The 23928-nt window shown below is 51.6% G+C and overlaps 1 protein-coding gene across 1 annotated transcript in view; it reads left to right on the top strand.

The window, feature by feature from the left end:
* Positions 1 to 414: 414 nt before the first annotated feature.
* LTBP2 (latent transforming growth factor beta binding protein 2) overlaps positions 415 to 23928 on the top strand; it is a 101014-nt gene continuing 77500 nt past the window's right edge. Inside the window, exons 1-3 of the mRNA XM_023511488.1 lie at positions 415 to 905; positions 22905 to 22960; positions 23119 to 23365. Of these exons, the coding sequence (XP_023367256.1) occupies positions 415 to 905; positions 22905 to 22960; positions 23119 to 23365 (794 nt within the window). The remainder of the gene's footprint in view (positions 906 to 22904; positions 22961 to 23118; positions 23366 to 23928) is intronic.

The following is a 23928-nucleotide window of genomic DNA, read 5'->3' as shown; positions in this document are numbered from 1 at the left end:
ATTCCTCTCTCCCTCTCCCGTAACGAGGGGGCTGAGCTGTCCCTCCGAGGAGGGGGCATGGTATGGATAAAAGAGACCAAAAAGCAGGGGGCGGTTTCCAAAAATAAAACCCTCCAGCTCCCCTTCAGACGGCCGCAGGGACCGGGAGGAGGCGGGAAGGTGCGGCGGCCGTGCGCGCCCAGCTGGAGTCGCAGCGCCGACTCGAGGCTCAGGGTGCGCAGCCCCGGCCGCTCACACCGCCCAGCTGTCTCTCGGGGAGAGCTGGGCCCCGGCTGGCCCCTTGGGGGTCACTCTAGACCAGAAGGAACGGGCCGCACAGCGGGGTCGGGAGAGCAGTCACCGGGCGGTCCCAAGCACGACTACAAACCTCCGCGCGGTCCCCCGCGCGCGCAGCTCTCCAGCCGGCCCGGCGCCATGAGGCCGTGGACCAAAGCCCACTGCCTGGGGCGCACCCTGCGGGACTCCTGGAGGGGCTTCCTGCCGCTCACCCTGGCTCTCTTCGTGGGCATGGGTCATGCCCAAAGGGACCCTTTGGGGAGATATGATCCGCTTGGCGGAGAAGCGAATCGGCTGCGGCGCCCTGGGGGCAGCTACCCCGTAGCGGCTGCCGCCAAGGTGTACAGTCTGTTCCGAGAGCAGGACGCGCCCGTCCTGGGCTTGCCGCCCGCAGAGCGGGCTCAGCTGGGCTGGGGGAGCCCCAGGAGGCTCGCCGAGGCGGAGGCCAGGAGGCCGCCCCGCGCGCAGCAGCCGCGGCGATTCCAGCCACCTGCGCAGATCCGGAGAAGCACTCTGGGCCAGCAGCAGCCCGCAACCCGGCCCCGTGCCGCGCCGGCTCTTCCGCGCCTTGGGACCCCACAGCGGTCCGCGGCTGCGCCCCCAACCCCGCCGCGAGGGCGGCTCACGGGGTGAGCACGGGACAGGGAAGCATGGGAGGTGCAGGGGGAGAGAGGGCCAGGGCTCCTGTGCGCTCATTCTTGGAGGGGTGTGCAAGCGAGAGGAGAGGGCGGCGGGCTATTGCCCTCGTCTCTCTGTCCTCAGTCCTGCCGGGAAACAGCTCCCGGTTCTGAAGTCCAGGCTTGGAGATCTGACCCTCTTTCGAAGAGTTGAAGGCAAAGATAAAATACCATCCTCACACTTTCTTACCAGCGTGGCCCCAGCCCCGACGTTAAATCCTTTCGCTAGGCGCTCTTTCTGCTCTCAGCTAGCTCTCCAAGAGGCCTGCAGCGGGTCCGAGGCCGCGAGAGGGAGCCGCAGGGTGGGCGCTCCAGGCACTTGAGGCCCAAGGGAGGTTGACCCAGATAGGTGGAAGGTGTGGGGGCTCCAGGGCGCAAAGACAGATGTGTCTCCATGTAGGGGGTTGGCAGGGAAGTGGGAGAATCAGGACAAGCGTATAGGTTGGGGCACCAGTCAGCATGGGCACGCGGAGGGCTGGATGTGGGCGTGGGCTCTGGGGCACTTTGGGGGAGAAAGCACGGGGCACACGAAGAATTGGATCTGCGTGCACCGGCGCATCCAGATGTTAGTGCTACTTACTTTGCAGCGTTAAACATCTCCCCAACCCTGCCATTTACTTTTTTAACACTACTTGAGCACTACCGGCTTCCCGCAGGGGCTGGGAGGCAGCATGAGGAGGACCCCCCCTCCCCCCACCAGCAATCCTCAATTCCCCGTCGGAGATCTTCCTGGCTGCGGAGCACTCCCTCCGCCTTGCCTGAGTGTGACAGGTGTTTTTGCAACGGAGGGCATAGGAGCCTGGGGCTGTGCCAGCCCAGGTGGGGGCATCATCCCGCGAATTCTGGCAAGGGCTGTCTGTGGCAACCTTTCTTAGCCTGGGCCCGATTTTCCCGTTGGGGTTAGTCCCACCGAACAACAAGGACACTCTTGCCCCCAGTTCTACTCCTGAGGACTTTCTGCCTTATGACCTCTCCTAGGATTCACTCTGCTTCCTTCAGAACTCTGTTGGGAGAGGACCTCCTGCCCCATCCTCTTTCTCCCTGCGGTATCCTTCATAGCACTTATTCTGCCTCACATACTCTATGTGTTTATGGTCTGGCTTCTCAACCTTCACTAATGCAAGTTCTGTGAAAGCAGGCACTTTGTTTTGTTCATTTCTGTGCCACCAGTGCCTAGAACAGTGTCTGGCAATAGTTGGTGTTTGCTAGGTATCTACTGAAGGAGTGACTGAACTCCCCGCTGCCAGTAGAAGATCAGCTTCAAGTGGGCAGAGTAGACACATGCACTGCCAAGTTGCTTACACATAGGATCATTCAGCGAGTATTAGTGGAGCACCTGCTGTGTTCCAGTTGTTTCCTTTCCTGACCCGTGCAAGTGAATGCACACTTCCTCAGACCGTGTATGCAGAGCGTGGGAAAAGGGATGAGGGCCCAGAGACCAAGGCATTGTTCCTGCTGAGAGAGCAACCCAATTACTTAAAATCAAGTTGAAGAAATGAACAGATATGTACTGGTGAACGTGCTTTCTAGTACTGGAAGCTTCATGTTAAGTGCAAAGGAGTGGGGCAGTGGGGCTGAGAAGTCAGAGGAAAGGGGGCCCCTGCTCAAGAGGAGCATGTGGGGAAGCCTGGGGGGTGTGGGGGAGTAGCAGGAGTGGAACCTAGAGATGAGAGTGGTGTGCAGGTGGAGCACTGTCCAAGGACAAGGGTTTTTCACTGTTAGCAGTGTCCCATGGTTAGGACTGCCACTCTGGTGTAGGGTAGCCATGGGGCTGAGGCTGGAGACATAGGCTGGACTGGATCATGGAGGAGCTTATACAGTAGACATTCAGGTACAGGTAGGGTAGGGAAGATAGGGAAGCAGATGGTGGGGACTGGAGGGTGTACTATTGGAAGTCACGAAATTAGGTGATGATGAACAAAGCAGTTTGTCACCACAGTAAGGCTGGTGGATGTGCTAGGTGTGTGGGGACACTGGCTCTGTGCTATCTACTGCACACATCACCAGACATGTTGGATTGGGTTCCTCCCTCAGATTGTCTTCTGTAGCTTTGATACAGAGGGGGTCCCTCTGGCACTGCCGTCACCCACTAGTCTTATTCACTGGTTTTCTCCACCCAGATCTGCTCTGGCAGATGGCTTCAGGGCAGGCTGACCACTCTGGCCATTGCCTTGTGAGCTGCTCAGAGGCAGGGACCAAGTGCCACCTGCTGGTGAGCTTTTGGAACTGCATCACTGCTATAGGGAATTCTACATTCAAACTTTGCCCACAGTGTCTGTGTCTCAGTGAGTAGGGCACCGGCCCCATATACCGAGGGTGGTAGGTTCAAACCTGGCCCTGGCCAAACTGCAATAAACAAATAGCCGGGCGTTGTGGCGGGCACCTATAGTCTCAGCTACTCTGAGGCAAGAGAATCACCTAAGCCCAAGAGTTGGAGTTTGCTGTGAGCTGTGACACCCCAGAACTCTACCAAGGGTGACAAAGTGCAACTTTGCACTAAAGTGCACCTCTGCACCTAAAAATAATAATAATAATTTAGAAGACCTACTCCATATACCCAGGGACAGCTGTGGCTAAGAAAGACAGGGACTTCCAGTGTAGGGGGAATTTATTGCACATGGTGAAGACTCTAGGTCTGTGCCGAGCTTGGTGCTATGTGTCTGGGATGTGGCAGTGAGCAGAGCAGACACAGTTACTGGGATTTACAGCCTACAGAGGACTTATTAAGTTATTACTTCCCAACCATCAGTGTTTCCTGAGCCAGCCTTACAGCATACCACCTTCATAACATTTTCCTCTACCTTTCCCCTCTTATTCTGTTATTTTTCTTGACGTTTATATTCTGTTAAAATAACAGGATTTTTTGTTTTATCTATTTTTAAGTATATTATGAAGTTTTACAAACATGCAAAAAGTTATTTGACATGATATAAAATCTTCATATTTTGCTTCCAATTTTTTAGTTAACATTTCCTCTATAAATTTGCCCCTTTCTCTTTCCAGAGTTAACTGCTACCCTGAATTTAATTAATTCAAATGCATGGTTTTACCCTATTACTACATACACATGTATCTATAAAATATACAATATTGTTTTTGTGTTTTTGTTTTGTTTTGAGACCAGGGGTCAGTCTGATGCCTGGAAAAGAATGCAGTGGCATCATCACGGCTCACTACAGCCTGGAAATTGTGGGCTCAGCTGATTCTCCTTCCTCAGCCTCCTGAGTAGCTGGGACTACCGATGCATACCACCACACCAGCTAATTTTTTTTTTTTTAAAGTATTTGTGTAGCCCATGTTGGCCACAAACTTCTGGCCTCAGCCAGTCTTCCCATCTTGACCTCCCAAAGTGCTGGGATTATAGCCATGAGCCACTGTACCCAGCCTTATTTTTGTGTATTTTAAACTTAGATAAACGATCCTGTCTTCTACAATTTGTTTTTCCCCCTTATTCGATTTTTGAGATTTAACCATGTTAATATAATTAGCTCAAGTTTATTCATTTTAACTGTTGTATATTATTCCTTTGTCTGAATATACCACCGTTTATTTATCCACCCTCCTGTTTTGAGATATTTAGATGAATTACATTCTTTTGCTATTACAAACAGTGCTTGACTCATTTTTCTCCATAAATAAATTCATAACTGAAAGGAAACTTTTTATCATTATCATAAGTTGAGAGTTGCACCACTTGTCATAAAAAGAAGGTAATTGTAGGAAAATTGAAATGAAAACAGAATGTTCTTAAGTTCTAGTCAGACACCATTCCTTATCTTAGGAAGCTCAATTCTGTGGCATGTTCTCTGTGCTAGAAAAGGGACTAGCAAGGATTGAGGGGAGGACCTGGCATGAGTTTTTTTGCCGACCTCATCAGGTTAGAAAGATCTCTGAATAGGGAATTGCACGTGACTCGATTGTTGAATGTTGTGATCATGTAACCCTAAAATCCCCTTTCCTACCCACAGTGTTTGTTCATCCCACTCTTTGGGAAGTATTGGATTAAGTGAAACCAAGAAGTAGTAAGGGTACACCACATGTCGGGCCCTGTGTTAGACTCTAGAGCAGTGATTTTTCAACTGGTATGCTGTACCATAAGCGGATCTTAGGTGTGCTGCAAAACATTTTTAAAGATCATTAATTAAATTATTTTCAAGAGAAGTTCAAAGCACAGTAAGTATATTCTTTTTTTTTTACTCTTTATTTTGATCAACATAATTTAAATGTGCCACAGAAATTTAACTTTAGGTTCAAGTATGCCATGAGATTTAAAAAAAAAAGGTTGAAAAACACTGCTCTATAGGCACCAAGAGTTAGGAAGAACCCTTAAGTACCCAAGACTGAGACTCAACCAACAACCTGAGACAACCAGCACTAAATGATTGCAGCAGATGGAGAATGGGGAAGGCTGGGTGGACATCAGGGGAGGTTTTATGCAAAGGAGGTAATATGTGATCTGGAAGTCTTGGAGTAGGCATATCCTTTGCATACTCCCAGCAAAGGGATAGACTCTAGGCAGAGAGAGCAGTGTGAGCAAAGGCACCAAAGTGTGACGCCTGTGGTGCACTTGGGAAGCAACAGACCTTGCATGGTTTGGAGGAGCATAGCCTTGGCTGTGAATGGCCCTGGATATGCGGGAGGGGTAAGGAGGCAATTAGATTACACAGGCAGGTGGGGGCCAGGTGGGCTTTGTAGATGCCAGTGAGGAACTGTGAGAGATTTTTTTAATAAGAAACTAGTATGATCAGATTTGTCCCAGATGGAATAGCAGCTGTCCCAGGCTGTTAGCCAGATGTGTCCCCAACAGTGATGCTGGATATTGCTGAGTAGTGCCACCTGGAAGACTGGGCTCGTGCGATCTCTGAGTACCTTCCTTGGAGTCAGAACTATTGAATCATAGTCAGAGTCATTTTTTTCTCTCTGCTAGCCAGAGTCCACGGAAGGGACAATTCCCTGCTGGTCCCCTCCCTCAGTCAGCATCTCAGACTTTAATACTGGTCTAGAAGGGACCCCCAGATGCTTTCACTGGGTTCCTGACTCTTCCTTGTTGCCCTCTCAGCCCCAGCCTGGCCCCTCTGCCTGGCAGCCTTTGATTTTGGCCAGTCCTCACTGTGGCCCCGACATCCCTCAGGCTCCACTGGGGGCCTGCTCGGTGGACCTGGCCACTGTTCTCCTATAGTCAGCTGTAAAGCCACCCTGAGGGCAGCTAGGGTGATAGCTGGCTCAGGGGGGCCCCTTGGGCCGGGCTCCATGCCATAACCTCCCAGCCAGGCGGGCCTCTTAGTCCATGCTGTCTGGGTTCCCACAGGCCCTGGTGCTTAGAAAACTCAGGGCACGCAGTCTGTTTCCTCTCAAAAACCTCCTAGCCCCCAGAGACCTTGTCACTACCACAGTGGTAATAACTTATGGGGGGGGTAGTTTTCTACAAGAGGATACACTCAGAAACCTGGGGTTTGAGGAGCAGCACCTCCCCTAGACCCGGGTGACATGGGTTCTGATGGGAGGGGGCCTTCATGGAGCCAGGAGGGTGCTGAAGGTGATGGCTCAGAGAAGCTTCACGGTGGCCCGAGTGGCATAGCTCTTGGCCAGCGGGACATTCTGGAAACTCCCTGGGAGGGACGCAGCTCCCCACAACTTTGGGCCAAAGGGCCAGGAATGGGTCTCAGCTTTTTCAAGCTACAGGAATTTATTTTGAATTCTTTGTAAGGCTCCAAAAACCACACAAGCTTTGGGGTCCACTCAAATGTCAAACAAACTTCTAAGTGGGACCAGATGTCGCTGTGCTGGCCACAGAGATCACAGGAATGGCTGCCCTGCTCTGTCCTTCGCTTCGCTGGCCTCCGTGCCTCTCCCCACACTCCCCTCCCTGCCCAGTTTTAATGAATGCTCAGTGGATAATTCTGATAATGATGGGGTCCTGAAGCCAGAGCCAGGCCCAGCCTAGGCCGAGGAGTCAGTCCTCAGAGGTCTCCAAGAGGAGCCCTACTGTAGGCATTTGGGTCTTGAGGGTGAGAGGCAGGGCCAGGTGGAACTGCTGGTCCTTACTGGACCTCCCTTAACTGGCTTATCATCTTTATAATTTTGGTCACTGTCCCCACTCCTTCTTTGTGTCAGGTGCTAAATCCCTGTCTCCTTTAATTATCACAACAGCCTAATTAGGCAGGTGTTACTATCTCCATTGTACAGGTAGAGGGTGAGGTTTCCCAAGGACATGCAGAGAGTGGCACAGTCAATCTTAAGTTGGTATGATTACAAAACACCTGGCCCCTACCAGTCCTGCATGATCCCATGTGGCCTCCCTAGAGAGAATGGCCACAGTCTTTCAGCCCCAAAGTGTTCCCCCAGGCCCTGCCTGTAGTGGGTAGGACCATCAGTGGCCCCCACGGAATAGTCCCAGCCCTGAGCGTCCTTGTGTTGACCCCACAGGAGGAATGTCTGCGGGGGACAGTGCTGCCCGGGATGGACGACTGCAAACAGCACCAACCACTGTATCAAACGTGAGTGCCTTCCACCTTAGCCCTCCCAGCCCTACCAGGTGGGCCAGGTTTAGGGATTCCAGAACCTGGAGCAGAAGTGTCCTCATCCATTTGCCGCCCGAGGATGCAGTCCTTCTCGGGCATGAAGGTGATGTGCTGTGGAAGGGCTGGGATTTTAGAATGCCTACAGATGGAAATAGCTTCTCAAAATCAAATCCCTGCTCGGGTTTTTAAAGCTCTCTGCATTCCCTCCTGCTGCTCCACTGTTGGTGTAGGGTCTCAGGTGCCCGCATACCCTTGTGGTCTGCAGAACACACCTTGCCAGGGCCCATGCATGTGTGCACAGGAACCCACCTCTGCCCTGGACCCTGGCCCGAATGTCCTGGCCTCTGTCAGATGAAAGCTGGTCAGATGAGGCTCTGACCCTGTGTTGGGAGCAGTCTTCTCTTGGACTACTCTGAAGCCTGGCAGGCTGCCTCAAATGAGAGAAAAGAGAGAGAATAGTCATCTTAGTCTCATGAAAACCAAGGAGTGAAACGGGAAGAGCCAGGGCCTCCTGGCCAGAGCCTTCTACTGATGGCATCAGAGGCAGTAACAGCATTATTCTGGACAAGAGCAAGAATATTTAACACTCCCTTTGTGGTAAGGCGTATTTGCAATACTCTCTGGGGCAGGTAGTACCCTATCCATTTGGCAGATGAGGAAACTGAGGCACAGACAGGTAACTTGCAAAAAGTCACATGGCTGGGAAGTGCAGAGTTAACATTTAAACCCTGAGTTCAAATGAGTATCTATCCCCTACTTCCAGGTGTCTTACCCTATCTTTCTGAGCTTCACTTTCTGTATCTGTGAACAGAGGATGCCAATGAACTGCTAACCCTACTACTACTAGTAACAACCATTTCCTGTGGCCCAAAACTATTTCCTATGTTATCTTAGTTCCACCTCTCAATAATCTTATGAAGTGGGTATTTACTTATCATTTCTGCTTACAGATAAGGAAACCGCAGCAGGGCTACACTGCTGCAGGTGCTAGAGCGGGGGCTGGCCCCAGGCAGTCTGAATGCAGAACTTCAGGCTCTTATCTCTGGGGCTTTGGGGCTTTACACACCAACGGAGGCTGTGCATTCCAGAGTATGAAATCCCCACAGATGATAGCAGTTGAGGGAGCCCCTTGGATCTTCCTCCTTCACACCCCAGGATCCCTCTTGGGTCCACATCAGCTCCTTAGGAGCTCCGGCTGCCTGTCCCTCCTGTAGCGACCACGCCTTTGCCAAACCACAGCTGGCTACAGAGCCTTTCTCACCAGCTCCTCTTCCTTCCTCAAGGACCAGGCCCTTCTCAGCAGGAGGGTTTCACAGCTAACAGTCCAGGTGTATGACAAAGCATATGGTGTTCCCAGCATGCTGGGTTCCCTCCTCTGGGTCTTCTGACACCCCCAAGATGGGATGCCTCCATTTCTGCGGGGATGGAGCTCCTGGCTCACTAAGCTGAGGCCTCATGGCCCTGACAGCAGAATCGTGGGTCCCTCTGAGGACCTCCAGAAAACCAAAATCTAAAACTCAAAAACAGACAGAGCAGATGTGCTTGAACATCCGTTCCTTTTAGGGTAGCTGGATGAGTAGGTGCTCTCGGAGGACAGGCCCCATATGGCTGGGGGCAGGGCTAGGGGAGAACTGTTTTTCCCTTATCATTTTAAAGACGAAGAAAGTGTACCTTGAAGAGGCAGTGGCTTGATCAAGGTCACACAGCTCATTGGAGGAAAATCTGAGACTTGTAGTCAGCTCTAAGCAACTCCTCTGGGTAGAGAAGCCAGGGGTGAGGGTGACTAGGTGACTCTATGCTAAGCAGCTGGTATTTTTCTTTTTAAGCATCCTGTGTGATTCTAGCTGTGGCTGAAATCACTTAGCAGAGTTTAGGGTCAAGCATAGGAACATTTCCCTTGGGGGCTTTACTCAAATTTGTTCCTACAAATCCTCTGAGGATCTTATTAAAGAGCAGGTTCTCATTCAGCAGATTTGGGGCGGGGCTGGAGAGTCTGTGTTTCTGACAAGCTCCCAGGGGACGCTGCTGCTGCTGGTCCAGGGACAGCACTTTGAGTAGCAGTGATTTTGGGACTCTGGAGGTCGTCTGGAAGGGATTTGGAGTTGGAGATGTGGAGGAGGGTTGGTATGTTCTACAGAGCTTGCCTTTGCTGGGAGGAAGTGTTTGGCTGATGGAGAGTGTTGCTGTTTGAGCTGTAGCTGGAGCAGGCAGGCTCCAGAGGGGGTGGGCTTCTCCCCTGCTGCCTGAGGGGTCTGGGCACAGGCTTCACTTGGGCCCTCCAGCCCTAGAGGTTCTCAGTTGCCCAACTTGCTTGTGATTTCCCAACATTAGTCTCTGCCAAACTGGAGTTTCAACCCTGGAAACTCGAGTTTGGGTGAGTCTGCAGATTGTCACAGTACCAGTACAAGTGTGGGCACCTCATGCCCCGGGTGATGCTGCTCCAGCATGCTGCCATGCCCACTGCCTCTTATTCTCTCCCCAGCCCTCTCACCCTAGTCACCCACCAGATGCAGGCATGCAGGCTAGCAGCTCTCCTGAAGGGGATAGCACATCAGCCTTCCCCTCCTGAATCGGCTTGCCCACTGGTCCCCACGCTGTGTGCCTGTTGCTGTTTGGCTGCTAGGAAGCCTAATGAGAACCACGTGGGTGGTGGAGCGTTGGCCTTGAGTGGCTGGGTCCAGAGCTGTGCAAAATGTGGGTCTCCTGGCTCCGCACCCTGTCAGCTGGCTTCCGCTCCCCCAGTGGCATTGCACCTCCCTTTCCCCACCCCACAGTTGCCCTCTTGGCTGGAGTGGAGACTGCCAATGCTGGGGAATGTTCATGACTCTATCCCAGCAGCTTTTCACACGTGGGGGTGCCTCCCCGGGCCAGTGGGAGATGGGGCCGACATGTCCTCACTGCCAAGAATGAAGTCTAGTTCCAGAACCATGTGGAGACGCAGTCTCTCCCAGATATCTGTGGGCCGAACCCACTGCCCATGCGTAGGGAGCGCTGGCCCGTGCTAGGTCCCCTGGCCTGATCCCCCACTCCAATGTCCTCTCGTGCCTCCTCTCCCAGAGCCAATCCTAGGTTGCTGGAACACAGCAGTGCGTCTCCCAGCCTGCCCTTCCTCCTCCCTGCCTAGCCTGGGGGCCTCATCTGCAGGTGCCCAGTTGCTAGAACCCATCCCCCACCACCTTGGCGGGGTCTGGAGCTGAGCTGTCATCTTGCCTCTGGTCTTGCTGACTGCCTTTCCTTGTGTGGCTGTGCCAGCTCCCCTCAGGATTTATATGTTTATGTATTTGTGGAGGCAGCTGACAGGGGCAGGTCTGGCCCCACTCAGCTGAGGGGAAAGTCTGAGGGTGTGGGGTGACAGTGTCCTGTTTATAGTTGCTGCTTTTGGAAGACTGTCCAGTCTTCTCAGACTGGCTCCTCCTGCTCTCCCCCATGACTGGGGAAGGGAAGTTGAAGAGTCTCTAGACTTCCCATCTTATCTCGGCCCAAATGCACAGGGGCTGGGGCTGCTCTGGGGAGGACAGAAGAGCACCCCTGCAGTTGAAGAGGGGACCGGGTGAATTACTATGTCCCCACCCCCTCAAACAGTGAGGCTCAAGGTAAGAAGAAGAGCATGTGAGTCTGAGTCCCGGCTCTGTGTGGCAGGGCAAGTGGCTGGCCCTGTTCCAGCCATGAAGCCTCATCCGTAAAGTGGATATAATAATCTGTAATGCAGAGTCAGGTCTGAGCAATCATGGTAATAATACTCCATAGCTCTTACTGTGTGTCAGGTACTATTCTAAGCACTTCATGTTATTAATTTTTAATCCTAACAACAACCCACTAAGCTAGATTTGACATTTACCCCCACTTACAGAAGATGTTAGCTATTTGTCCAAGTCATGCAGGTGGGAATCAGCAGAGCCCAGGTGTGAATACAGGTGGCCTGGCTGAGAGCGCAGGGGCTTCACTCTGTGCTGTCTGACAAATGAGCAGGTGTGTGTAGACAGGCTGCCGTGGTGACGCTGTGCTGGACTGCCTGGGTTTAAATGCCAGCTCCACCGCTGAGTAGCTGAGGGCCAGTGGGCAGCTTGCTTAAGCCCTCTGTGTCTCAGTTTCCTCTTTTGTAAACTGTGAGTAATGTTAGTTCCTGCCTTCTGGAGTTGTAAGGAACAAATGAGTCAGCTTAGGTCAAATGTTTAGTTCAGGGCCTGGCACGTCCTATGTGCTCCATACATGTTTGGCCTTGATTTTGAGGGCAGGAACTGTGTCCCATCGCCCCCAGCATGCAGCACTCTGGGCACGAGGTAAAGCCTCAGTGAGGGTGTACTGAATAATATAGGGCCTGTCCCAGGTCCATGCTGAGAGGTTCCTTTCTGCTGCCCAAGTCCCATGAACCCTTCTAGAAGCTCCCCATGGTACTCAGGGGATCCTGGGGATAGAGACCCTGGCCTGGGCCTGGCTATCTGCTCCTGCCCTCATGGCTCAGAGCCTCTGCATGCATGGTGGGCACTGGAACAGCCTTTCCTTCAGTCATGTCCTCATCTCAGTCCTGCAAGGACCTCATCCTTCCTGATCTGGGCTCTTCCTTGGCTTCCTTGAGGAGCTGGCTTGCCCTCACCCATGCCAATTCTGTCATGACCCCATCTCAAAGTGTCAAGGTAGGTAAAAACCCCACCTTTGGACTCAGAATCCCTGAGTTCAAACTCTTCCTTCTTCACTTACTAGCAGGACGATCTTGGGCAAGTCATTGACTGCTCTAAACCTCAGTTTCCCCATATGTCAGATGGGGATGAGACTCCTATAAGAAGGAAGTGATTACATGAAGTGACCTTATTATGGTAAATTCTTTTTTTTTTTTTTTTTTTTTGAGACAGAGTCTCACTTTGTCACCCTTGATAGAGTGCCGTGGCATAATAGCTCATAGCAACCTCCAACTCCTGGGCTCAAGTGATTCTCTTACCTCAGTCTCCCAAGTAGCTGGGACTATAGCCACAATGCCCGGCTATTTTTAGAGATGGGCTCTCACTCTTGCTCAGGCTGGTCTGGAACCTGTGAGCTCAGGACAATCCACCCACCTGGGCCTGCCAAAGTGCTAGAATTACAGGCCTGAGTCACTGAGCCTGGCCTTTTATTATGGTAAATTTTTAACAAAGCTTAAAAAAAAGGATCAGAGTTGTGGTGGGATTTTCCTGTTCTTCACTGACTAGTTAGCACCTACCAGAAATGGGAGGCTTGAGCCTGTGGGTGGCTCATCTCTGGGGGAACCATCTTAAGGGACTCAGGAGTTGGCAGGGAGGAAGGAGGAAGGTAGTTAAGGGGAGTAATTACATGACCTCGTGGGGACTCAACTCATGTGAAGTGTACAGTCTCCACTGTGGGGAGCATCTTAGACTCCCCTGGTCAGCAAGTGTGTGTCCCCTGAGGCTCTTTGCCCAGCTGAGTATTTAGGAGATATCTCTGACAAGGAGCTTGCTGAAACCATGTCCAGTGTGCTGTGGCCAGTTGACAGCAGCAGAATGCCAGCCCCCTCTGCATAGCTGTGTGTCCTCTGCACGTGCTTGATACACATTTGTTAGAGGACTAAGTGGGCAAAAGATCACATGGATGACCTGCCAGTTTCCTTCCTCATCCCCAGCTGCCTCTTCTCGGCCTCCTCTGCTCCCTTCTCTAACCAGTGTCCTAATGATGGGCTTCCCTGGGAGCTGTCCCCAGACCTTCCAAGTCCCCTGTTAACATCCATTATTGTGCCAGACAATTAACATGCAATAATAGTAATAATAATGTCCAGTGTTTACTCTGCCAGAGATGCACTAAATGCTTTAATCTTCTTTTATCCCATATGTTATTTTCTGTCCTGGTCCCCTCTTATGTCTCCTGCTGCCCTGCTTCTCTTCTACCCACTACTTTGTCCTGGGTCCTCTTCTTTTCTTTCTTGCTGTGTTGTTCCCAGAATGATCTGCTGCATTCTCATGGACGTAAACATCATCTCCGGGCTGATGATGCCAGATTTATGTGTATCTCCACCAGACTTTTCCTCCAACCTCCTGCCTCCTGTGTCTGCTGCCTCCTCCAGATCTGCTCCTGATGCCTCTCAGACATCCCAATCCCAACGTGTCCAAAACGAGCTCATGACTTCCCTCCCTCTGAGCCAGCTGCCCCGCCCAAGTCTCACCCACCCAGTTAACTGGCACCCCCATCTACCTGACTGCTCGAGCCAGACAGGTGGGACCATCAGGGCCTCTTCCTGTCATTCAGATTTTATCACCAAGCCCTGTTTGTTTTACTTTCAGAATCCCTTGCAGACCTGTCTGTCTGCTTCCTTGCCACCTCTCTGTCCAGGGCCCCCATTGCAGTTCTTGTAGGTGATGGTGGCAGCCTGCTGACTGCTCTTCCTGCTGCCCCTAACTGCTCCTGTTGCAGCATACTGGAAGCTTCTTGGTGCTCACCCCGAGCTCACTGAGTCCAGCCTTGTGCACATGCTGCTGCCTCCCTTCATCATGTTATGCTGCTGGCCCCTAGTCTGTGGCATAACCCTGAGGGGGCTGCCCTGCCCTCCACCACGCCAGCCTTGTTATTCTGTATCTCAGCCCTTCCACTGTCTCCTCTGTATCTCACAGCCTGATTTCTGTTCACCTCTTTCTCCACTCACTTGTTCTATGATGGTTCCTCCGACTAAATTGGACGCTCTATGAAGACAAGGACTGTGTCTGTCCTGTTTATCGTGCTAGGCAAGTGCAGGATTTGAATGAACGATCACTTTCTAGATAACAACAGAGGCTTGCAGAGCTCAGGTCACACAGGAAGAATTCAAACATGGGTTTCTGACCGCAATGCCTTGGCTGAGTAGAGTGTTCCACGTGGTGTGATTGTCCTTCCTGGCTTTCCTGGGGCCTGGGTGTGGAGCTGGTGCCTGCAGCAGAAGGGGTGGCTGGCTCCATGCCACCCAGAGACTGTCTTCCATGGAAAAGACTCATCCCCAGGCTTATCCTTCATGATGGCCATCCCAGGGCTCTGTCCCATGCCCTCTCCTCTCCAGAGGCCACCCTGGCTCTTAGACTTCCTTCTAGACATCCTGTGGGGATGGACAGGCAATTCTTCTGTTTTGAGGCAGCAGCTGGAGACAAATCCAGGCCTCAGCCCTGGGCCATGAGCCGTGCCCAGAGATCTCCCTCTTCATGCCTGCTAGAGCTGATGGGATTGGGGCTGCTCTATGCCCCAGCCCCTGGCCCTCCAGCCCCCACCTGGCCAAGCATGGCAGCATTTGTTAATGTAATTAACAGGGCAGTCCATGCTGAAGGGCTGGGGGCCAAGGTCTGACTCACACCTCCCCTTCCTCCCTCCAGCCGCCAAACGGTAGAGGCCCACTTGGCCTGCCAGACAGCGTCTGCAGAGAGTGCACAAGGGGCCAAGAACGGCATCTTTCTCTCATTAGGAGCTTTTATGTGAACACAACTGCTATTTTGGAGCTGGGCACTTGGCCGGTCCCTGAGCCCCAGTGCTGTTTCCAGCCGTCCTGAGCTGGGGCCCCAGCACAGCTGTGATGGGAGCCAAGCAAGTCCTTGAGGCCCTGACTTCTCTCATAGCCTATGGGCTTGGGGCCTGAGATCAGGGCCTGAGGGACACAGCCCCTGGGCAGAGCTTCACTGTGGAGAGAATGAGGCCATGGGTAGATTCTGAAGGTATGTGTGAGCCAGCCAGGGACTCCTTGGGCTGGGGTATCTGTGACATCAGGGTCCCCTTCCTCTGGAAACCAAAGGTCAAGGTTGTGGAGAAACAGCTCAAGGCTATAGGTCGACCCTCTAATAAGCAAGAGAGAGGCTGAGGTAGATAGGGTGCATGGGCTGGAAACTGCCCTGTCTACAGAGGCCTCTAGGTATGGAAGAGCACAAGGCCTTGGCCTGAGGAAGGGATTAGGTAGCCCAGTGGATAGGGTCTTAGTGTCCCATGACATAGATTTTGGGAAAAGGGAGGTTTAACCTGGGGACAGGCTGAGCTTAAGGTGTTGAGGGGCTGGGCCCAGAGTCTGGTCTGGAGCTGAGATTCATCTGCACAAGAGGGGTGGTGTTGGGAGCCACAGAGGAAGGGAGAGGTTTGAGGGACCCACCTTGAGTGGGTCATCTCAGTGTATCATCTAAGGGATCACAGATGAAAGGAGAAGGTGTCCTGGGGTCCAGAAGAAAACTGACAACAAAGGCCTTGCCTAGGGGTGGGATGGGGGAGGAGAAGTGTCCGGGCTATATTCAGCACCTGGAAAGCACCACAGTCCTTGGTTACTCACCTCAGTAATGGTGCTTGAGTTGACAATGCCTTTCCCTAGAGAAAGGGGTCATGCTTGAGAAGTTCAGAAGCCACCCTGCCTCTGGCAATGTGGTATCTTTGGCTTTTTCTTCCTTAAAAGTGTTGCAGGGAAAAAAAAAAAAGTGTTGCAGAGCTGTCCACTAGAACTTTCTGTGATGATGGACATGCTCTATACTTTGCGGTCCAATATGGTAGCTGTGAGCCACATGTGGCTATTGAGCACTTGAAATGTAGCTAGTGAGAGTGACATGGAACTGAATTTTGAATTTCATTTCATTCTAATCAATTTAAGTTTCTAATCAATTTAAATTTCATAACCACATACAGTAACTACAGTATGAGACTAGACTGAACAGCACAGCTTTAGAGAATAGAAAGTACTTCTACTTCCAGGATTTCTACTGAGACTCACAATGACTCTTTTTTTTTTGAGACAGAGTCTCACTCAGTTGCCCTGGGGCTTAGTGCCATGGCATCCCAGCTCACAGCAACCTCAAACTCTCGGGCTCAAGTGATCTTCTTGTCTCAGTCTCCCGAGTAGCTGGGACTACAGGTGCCCACCCCAATGCCCCACTAGTTTTTTGTTTTGTTTTTCTATTTTTAGTAGAGACAGGATTTTGCTTTGCTCAGTTAGTCTTGAGTTCCTGTGCTCAGGTGATACACCTGCCTCAGCCTCTCGGAGTTCTAGGATTACAGGTGTGAGCTACCATGCCTTGCCTGTTTGTTTTTGTGATACAGTCTCACTATGTTGCCCTGGCTAAAGTGCAGTGGTGTCCTTATGTTCACAACAACTCCTGGGCTCAAGCGATCCTCCTGCCTCAGCCTCCTGAGTAGCAGGACCTACAGATGTGTGCCACTGCACCTGGCTAATTTTTCTGTTTTTGTAGAGACTATATCTTGCTATGTTGCTCAGGCTGGTCTTGAACTCCTGGCCTCAAATGATCCTCCTACCTTGGCCTCCCAGAGTGCTAGAATTACAGGTGTGAGCCACTACACCCTGCCTTCACAACAACTCTTTGAGGCAGGAATTATCAGCCCCATTTGCCGATGAGGCAACTAAGGAGCCAGTTGCAGTATCTCAGTGTGTAAAATACTTCTAAGGTTATGAATCTGAGATGTGGCTGGGCTAGAGTGAAACCAAATCCTCTGATCTGCACTCCCATGTTCTTTCTGCCACCAAATGGCTTATCATTGGAGGCTCTTAGCAGTGGGAGGGATCATCCTATACAGTAGTAGCTGTTTCTAGAATCTCCCCCAGGCCTGTCCATTCTGAGTTTGGTCTCCTCCCCAAAGTAGAGTTTTTGTGTGGAAAATCTGAGCAAACCTCTCTTTTGAGGCAGACTGAAGATAGAATGGGCTCAGCCAGGAAAGTAGAGGAATTAGGGGAACAAGGCCTTTTATATCTTACTCTCACAGCAACTTTAGGTTTTTAAATTTCCCCCAGTTTTCACATTCCCCTAACTCCTCAGAGCTGAATGCCCAAAACTGAGACTTTCCACATATTCGAGAGTTCCAAAGGAACCCAAGTTATGAATGGCCAAAGACAGGCACTGGCCAGTGGGAGCAGGGAGGCTGAATGACAGTGTCACGTTTCAGCTGTCCCAGCGTGCTATCCTACAGCAGGAATGGCTTTGTGTGTTATTCCTGGTAAAGATTGGCTTTCAGAGGGCTGAACATGATGACACTGTGGCATCATGCTTGATAGCCCTCCACCAATAATCAGTTGATGGACATCCATTAGAGCCACAGGACCCATCCTAGGTTATTTTCTCAAGTATAAGGCATGATCTCTACTCTTGAGGAAAAATAGGAGGGATTAAGCTCCAGGGTCAAACCATGAAGATTTGCCCACCATGGTTGGAAGTTTTTCTCTCTTAAAACTCCCACAGTACCACATAGAACTACCTCTCCTGGGGCCCTCAGCATTTCCTCCTTTGCTTTAAGCAACAGCCCCTCCACCAGCAATTCTAAGATGGCTGGTTTCCTTTTAGATATTTAAGTTCTGAAATCTGTGCTCATTTGACACAGGAGTGTTCTGTGTCCCTTAAACAGAAGGACACACAGCCACTAATGCCTCTCCCTTTCAAAGGGTCATTGGATTTCGTGCACCAGTAAAATATCCCAAAATATCTTAAGTACCAACAGACAGTGGCCAGCTCTTCACTTTTCCAAATGAGGATGTTAGGAAAAATCAAAAGGAAAAAATAAAGGCCGCTGTCATTTACTACCATCTTTAATTAAAAAGAATGTTTTAGCATCAAAAAGAAAGAAAGACATAATCTCAAAGTGAAAGACACCCTTTACATGGGGAGAAATAACATCGCAAAAACCTCAGGAAACTGTATTTACTTTTCTTATTTTATGGCAGACCAGTAAAAACCGTCAGAATGTTCCCTTTCATAGGCAGGCACTTGGAGACACCTCTGTGAGCTATTGCAGGTGATTTCGGGGGGAGTCGAGAGAGAAGAGAGGAGTCTGGGCTTCTATCGAGTAATACACACGCTCGGCTCAGAACAAAATACTTCAACACTTCAGTGAGGACGTCAGGCGGTTCCTCACACCATGCTGAGATTTGTGAAAACAAAACAAGAGAAGATCCAAGTGGAGCTGGTGAGAGCTGGTTCAACACCTCCAAAAGCCTGAAACTTATTGGAGGATCTGCCCCAGCAGACGGGGCCTCGGTGCAATCTCCTAAATGGTTGTTGCAGACGGGTTATCTTCCCTTCCAGGATTTTTCCACCAACATATGTAGCTAGTTTAGAAGCCTTTTAAAACTTTTATTTACTGTGATATTATACACATATATAAAATGCCATTTCCACAGTTTTCCTCCTAACCACTCATTTCCCATACATGAGCTGTTCATTGTGCCAACCGAAGTTTGCCAACCCTGGTCCTCATTGAGGACCTAATTCCCTGCTTGGCAGGGCCTACATGGGTGTGTGAGAACACACCACCGGGCAGAGCTTCCTCTGTGCCAGGCCCAACTTGTTCATCTTTGTGTCCCCAGCACCCAGTTTGACCAAGGCAAGGTGCTCACTAAATGTTTGCATATGAGTAAGTGAGGCAGAACCAGAATTAAGTGAGGCATGGTAAAGGACAAGGGCTCAGCTTGCAGGGGCTGGGTTCTTAGGGGTTTCTAGAGAGTGAAAGATCTTGTTCTTGTTTTTGTTGTTTTAGAGACAGAGTTTTACTTTGTCACCCTCGGTAGAGTGCTGTGGCGTCACAGCTCACAGCAACCTCCAACTCCTGGGCTTAGGTGATTCTCTTGCCTCAGCTTCCCAAGTAGCTGGGACTACAGGCACTCACTATAACGCCAGGCTATTTTTTGTTGCAGTTTGGCAGGGGTGGGGTTCAAACCCACCACCCTTGGTATATGGGGCTGGCACCCTATTCACTGAGCCACAGGTGTCACCAAAAGATCTTATTGTTAAGTCAAGGATGGATCATCCTTTGGGGCTCTTCAAGGGAAGATGGAAGCCAGACTACTTTCTAAAGGTTGTCTTCAAAGCAGGGACCACCTACTCAGAGGGGACAGCTGCTTCACCTTCCTCTCACCCAGGCCAGCAGAGGGCTCTTGTTCATCTTGGGCCACATGGGAAACTACTCAGGCCTTTCCTCTCTACTTCCCCACTGAAAAAACCCAACAGGGCCAGGACCTGCTTGGACACATTGGATTCCTCAGTGTTCACTGGCCCTGGCTTGGCTGCTGAGCTGGCCCTAGCTGGCCATGCCTCTGGTGGTTGTGACAGGAAGCTGGCAGGTGGTGAGATGAGGGGTATGTCTGCTAGGGCAGATGGAGTGGTGGCCAGGCAATAGGCCAGAATCCTACCATTATAGTGGCTTGTGTTTGAGGACATGCTCTGGGTCCCAATGCTCTGACATGGTCTGCTTACCTAGAGGCCTGCGGCCTGTCAGGAAGAAGAGCCCCAGCACCGAAGAAAATGTTCTGGCCTTTACACCTAGCTCATGGTTAGAGTACTGCAGTGAGACCTATTGTTTTTCCACTCTCCACTGATTAAGCAGGCTGGTGTGGGTGCCCTTGGTGGGCACAATGCCCACTCTACTCATCCTTTGTGTCTCTGGCCAACATTGCCTCCTCCAGGAAGCCTTCCCTGACTCCCTACTCCCTGCCTCAGCCTGGGATAGAGGTGCTGACCAGCATAGTGCTTGTCCCATGGCCTGTGTGTCCTATTCTCCATGACAGATGGTGTGCTAGAGACTCTGTCACAAGCCTCACACCTAGTGAGTGCTCTATGAATGTTTGTTGAATAAATCAACGAGCTGGTATACATCCTCCCTTATTATCTAAAATTTACTGGGTTGGCTTTGGAGGAGCATGGAGTCCTGGGCCTCCACCACCAGGGCCAACCAGGGATGTATAGCTTACTGGCACAGGACTCCCAAGGGCATATTTGGTGGCTGACTTGAAGCCATCAGATCCTTTTTGTTTCATCTTCAGTGTTGGGCCCAGGCGCAAAAAAAGCAGAGAGAAATGTGAGCCATACCCACCCTGCTGGGAGCTGGGAGGGTGAAAAAAGCCTGGGCTTTTCAGCCAAACACATGTGGATTTGAATCCTAGCTCTACCATTAACTAGCTGGGTGACCTTGAGCACATCTCTTAACCTCTCTGAGCTTCAGAGGCATTATCTGTAAGGTAGGAACCATAATCACACCTGCCACATAGGATTGTTGTAAGGAGTAAATGAGGTAGTGCGTGCCAAGCACAGTGCCCGGCATATTGTCAGCAATCATTGGATAGTAGATGCCGGAATAGAAAAACAATAATGGTGTCATTGTTAGGCATATGTTAGGAGCTAAAGATACAAGAAGTGTAACGGACAATCACTACCCTCAAAGGGGCAGCTGTATACGTGGGGAAAACGAGACACAAATCTAAGAAACTCCTGGTGGCACACAGGGCACGCCCAGTGATTGGTGTTTCTCCTTGTTGTTCAGAAGAGGGAGCAGTTGCCCAGAGGTAGATCATCAGGCAAGCGTTGCTGGGCCTTGAGGGAACAGTAAGAGGTAGGGAAGTGGGCTTGGCGCCCGTAGCTCAGTGGTTAGGGCACCGGCCACATACACTGGGGCTGGAGGGTTCGAACCTGGTCTGGGCCTGCTAAACAACAATGAAAGCAACAACAAAATAGCCGGGTATTATGGTGGATGCCTGTATTCCCAGCTACTTGGGAGGCTGAGGCAAGAGAATTGCTTAAGCCCAAGAGTTTGAGGTTGCTGTGAGCTGTGACACCACAGCACTCTACCAAGGGAGACATAGTTAGGTTCTGTCTCAAAAAAAAAAAAAAAAAAAGAGGTAAGGAAGTGGAGAGGAAAGGGGAAGAATCCCAGGAAGGGGCCACAGCACCTGCAAAGGCAGAGAGAAGAGCAGAGGCTACCTGGGGCAGTAGCCAGCAGACCAGTTTGGCTGGAGCAGGTTAACGTAGATCAATGCTAGAGAGGGATTGGAGTGGGAGGGTCTTCAGTGCTATGGACCTGTGAAGACACCGGGAGCCACTAAAGTTCTCACAGGGAGGTGACATGGGCCAAGTGGAATTTTGGAGCTATTTAATATTTATCTAGACTGGCCGATAAACCCGAATCTAGTACCAATCTCAGAAAGGACAGTTTAGGTCACGAAACCCCAGGTGCCTGGTCTGGGTAGGAGTGCCTAGTAGTTCATAGATGCTCTTAGAACAGCTGAGGTGACGAGGTCTGTGTGTGTGCCTCTGCTTCCTTGCTGGTCTTGCCTACTCCATCACCAGCCTCCCTGGATCTCTTGTGGCTCCTTGAGCACAGCGCAATCCCTACAGTCTACACAGCTCCACCCTTGCCTCGCCCTCGCCCTCGGCCTGGAAGCCTGCAGAGATCTGCACCAGTGCACCTCCTATCTCACCCTTCAGAGGGGGTGCCCTGCCCACCCTCTCTGGATCTCCTGGTCAGGCCTGGGTCACTACCTCACCCGGGTAATTGTCTTCACAGCCCTAGTACTGCCTGACTCTGCAACATGCTGTTGTTTTCCTTGCTTCCTGCTGGTCCCCTCATGTGACTGCAAGCCCCATGTAGGCAAGGATTTTGTCCCCAGTGCCTAGCACTTGGTAGGGCTCAGAAACTGTTTGTTGAGTGAATGAGTGACAGATGGTTAAGACTTTGGGTTTGGAGAGTCCACCATGAGCTAGACCATGCTCTCCTGGGCCCAGACATGCTGCTTGGGGTGGCCCTGGGAGTTGGGGGCAGGGCTCTACAACCCCAGATGTGCTTTTGCATGTGCCTGTCCCTTGGCTGGGTATGTGGCTCTGGGTTGCAAGGTGATGAAGGGCATTAGGGAGAGTTGGCCTTGGGGGCTGGGGGTTGTTCCCTGGTGCTGAGTAGGAGGAAGGGACCCAATTTCAGCCCCACCTGGCCCCCAAGCTAGAGTCAACTCCCAGTCAGGAGTCCCACTTCATAAAGGAGAGTGGAGATTGACAGCAGATGTGGCCGGGATGGGAAGGAGAGGAGAGACTCTGAAGCCTTTGAGAGTCTCTAAGAGTCCTCCCCTCCTCCTCAATCCCCACCCCTCATGTGCCTCATGAGGCTCAGTGAAGTCAAGATCACACAGCTTGTGAGGACAGAAAAAAACCCAACAGGGCGGCCCTGTCCCCCAACTTTCAGGCCCTACCAAGTCCTTTCCTTTCTTTGTTTTCTTTTTTTGAGACAGAGTCTCATTATGTTGCCCTCGGTAGAGTACCATGGCATCACAGCTCACAGCAACCTCCAACTCTTGGGCTTAAAAGATTCTCTTGCCTCAGCCTCCCAAATAGCTGGGACTACAGGCGACTGCCACAGCGCCCAGCTATTTGTTGTTGTTGTTGTTGCAGATGTTATTGTTGTTTAGGTGGCTCAGGCTGGTTTAGAACCTGCTAGCCTCGGTGTATGTGGCTGGTACCATAACCACTGTGCTACAGGCACCAAACAGAGCCCCTTCCTTTCATTCATTCACTCAGGCTCTGTGGAGAATCTATTCTGTGACAGTGGTCAAGCTTAACTTCTGGGGCTACTGCCTGCCCTCATGGGGCTTCCACTCTGAGAGGAGTGGACATTTAATTATACCATAAATTTTCAGGCAGTGGTCTCCTTCGGGACGTTCTGTGGGAAGTGGTCATCTGAGCCTGCTCCCCAGCTTTGGTCATGCCATCTTTGACCACTGTGAACAGAGTGAAGGCAAGCGCCTCCAAGGTCTGTGGGTGGAGGGGAGAGAAGTGGGCACACAGTACCTTCTGACCAGGAATGTGGTGCCCTGCTGGATGGGGGCTGCAGCACCCAGTCCTCTCCCTCTCGTGGGAGGGTTCCAGGGTCCCTGGCGGCTGGCATCACCTCTCTCCCTGTCTCCTCAGCTGTGTGCCAGCCACCGTGCCAGAACCGCGGCTCCTGCAGCCGGCCCCAACTCTGCGTCTGCCGCTCTGGCTTCCGTGGAGCCCGCTGCGAAGAGGTCATTCCTGATGAGGAGTTTGACCCCCAGAACTCCAGGACAGCACCCCGACGCTGGGCCGAGGGCTCACCCAATCTGCGCAGGAGCAGCGTGGCCAGAGAAATCCCTGTGGCCAGGACACAGCCACTGGCTCCACAGCCACCACTGGCAGGGTAAGTCCCATGCACACTGGGACCTCAGGGTCTGGACTAAGTCTTTCTCTGGAGGGCTTCAGCCTTAGGACCGGTGAAGGCCGCAGTTGTCCTCCCCTCCCTCCTCCTCTTCCTTGCTCCCACTAGAGGTGCAAACAGAAAAGCAGGCAGGAGTGGAGAGGGGAGGAGAGGGGGGAAGGTGCCTGGGAGAGAGCTGAGGAGGGCATATCCCTGGGATTAGGGTCTCTTGGTTGGAATCCTGGCTTTGCTACTTCCTAGGTTGTGACCCTGGGCGAGTTACTTACAATGATAACACCTAGCTTATGGAATTCTTGTAAGGATTCAATTAATTAATATAAGGAAAGTGCTTAGAACAGTGCCTGGTATAAGTAAGCACTTTTATAAATGGTCCTCCCCATCCCCTCCCCTTCAGTCCCTTCTCCTGCCCTTATTCCCCAGCCCCACCCCCTCAGTCCCCCTTCTCCTCCCTCTGTGGCCTCTGTGATGTAGGAAGGACTCCTCTGCCAGAAGCAGCCCCTTCGGTTTACTCACCACCCAGCTTCAACCTCTCTCCTTAGAGAGGA

The sequence above is a fragment of the Otolemur garnettii genome, unplaced genomic scaffold, assembly GCF_000181295.1.
Source record: "Otolemur garnettii isolate 467f Iridium unplaced genomic scaffold, OtoGar3 scaffold00020, whole genome shotgun sequence".
Classification (NCBI taxonomy): domain Eukaryota; kingdom Metazoa; phylum Chordata; class Mammalia; order Primates; family Galagidae; genus Otolemur; species Otolemur garnettii.
Note: the sequence above shows the minus strand (reverse complement) of the source record. Positions and strands in the feature narration are given on the sequence as shown.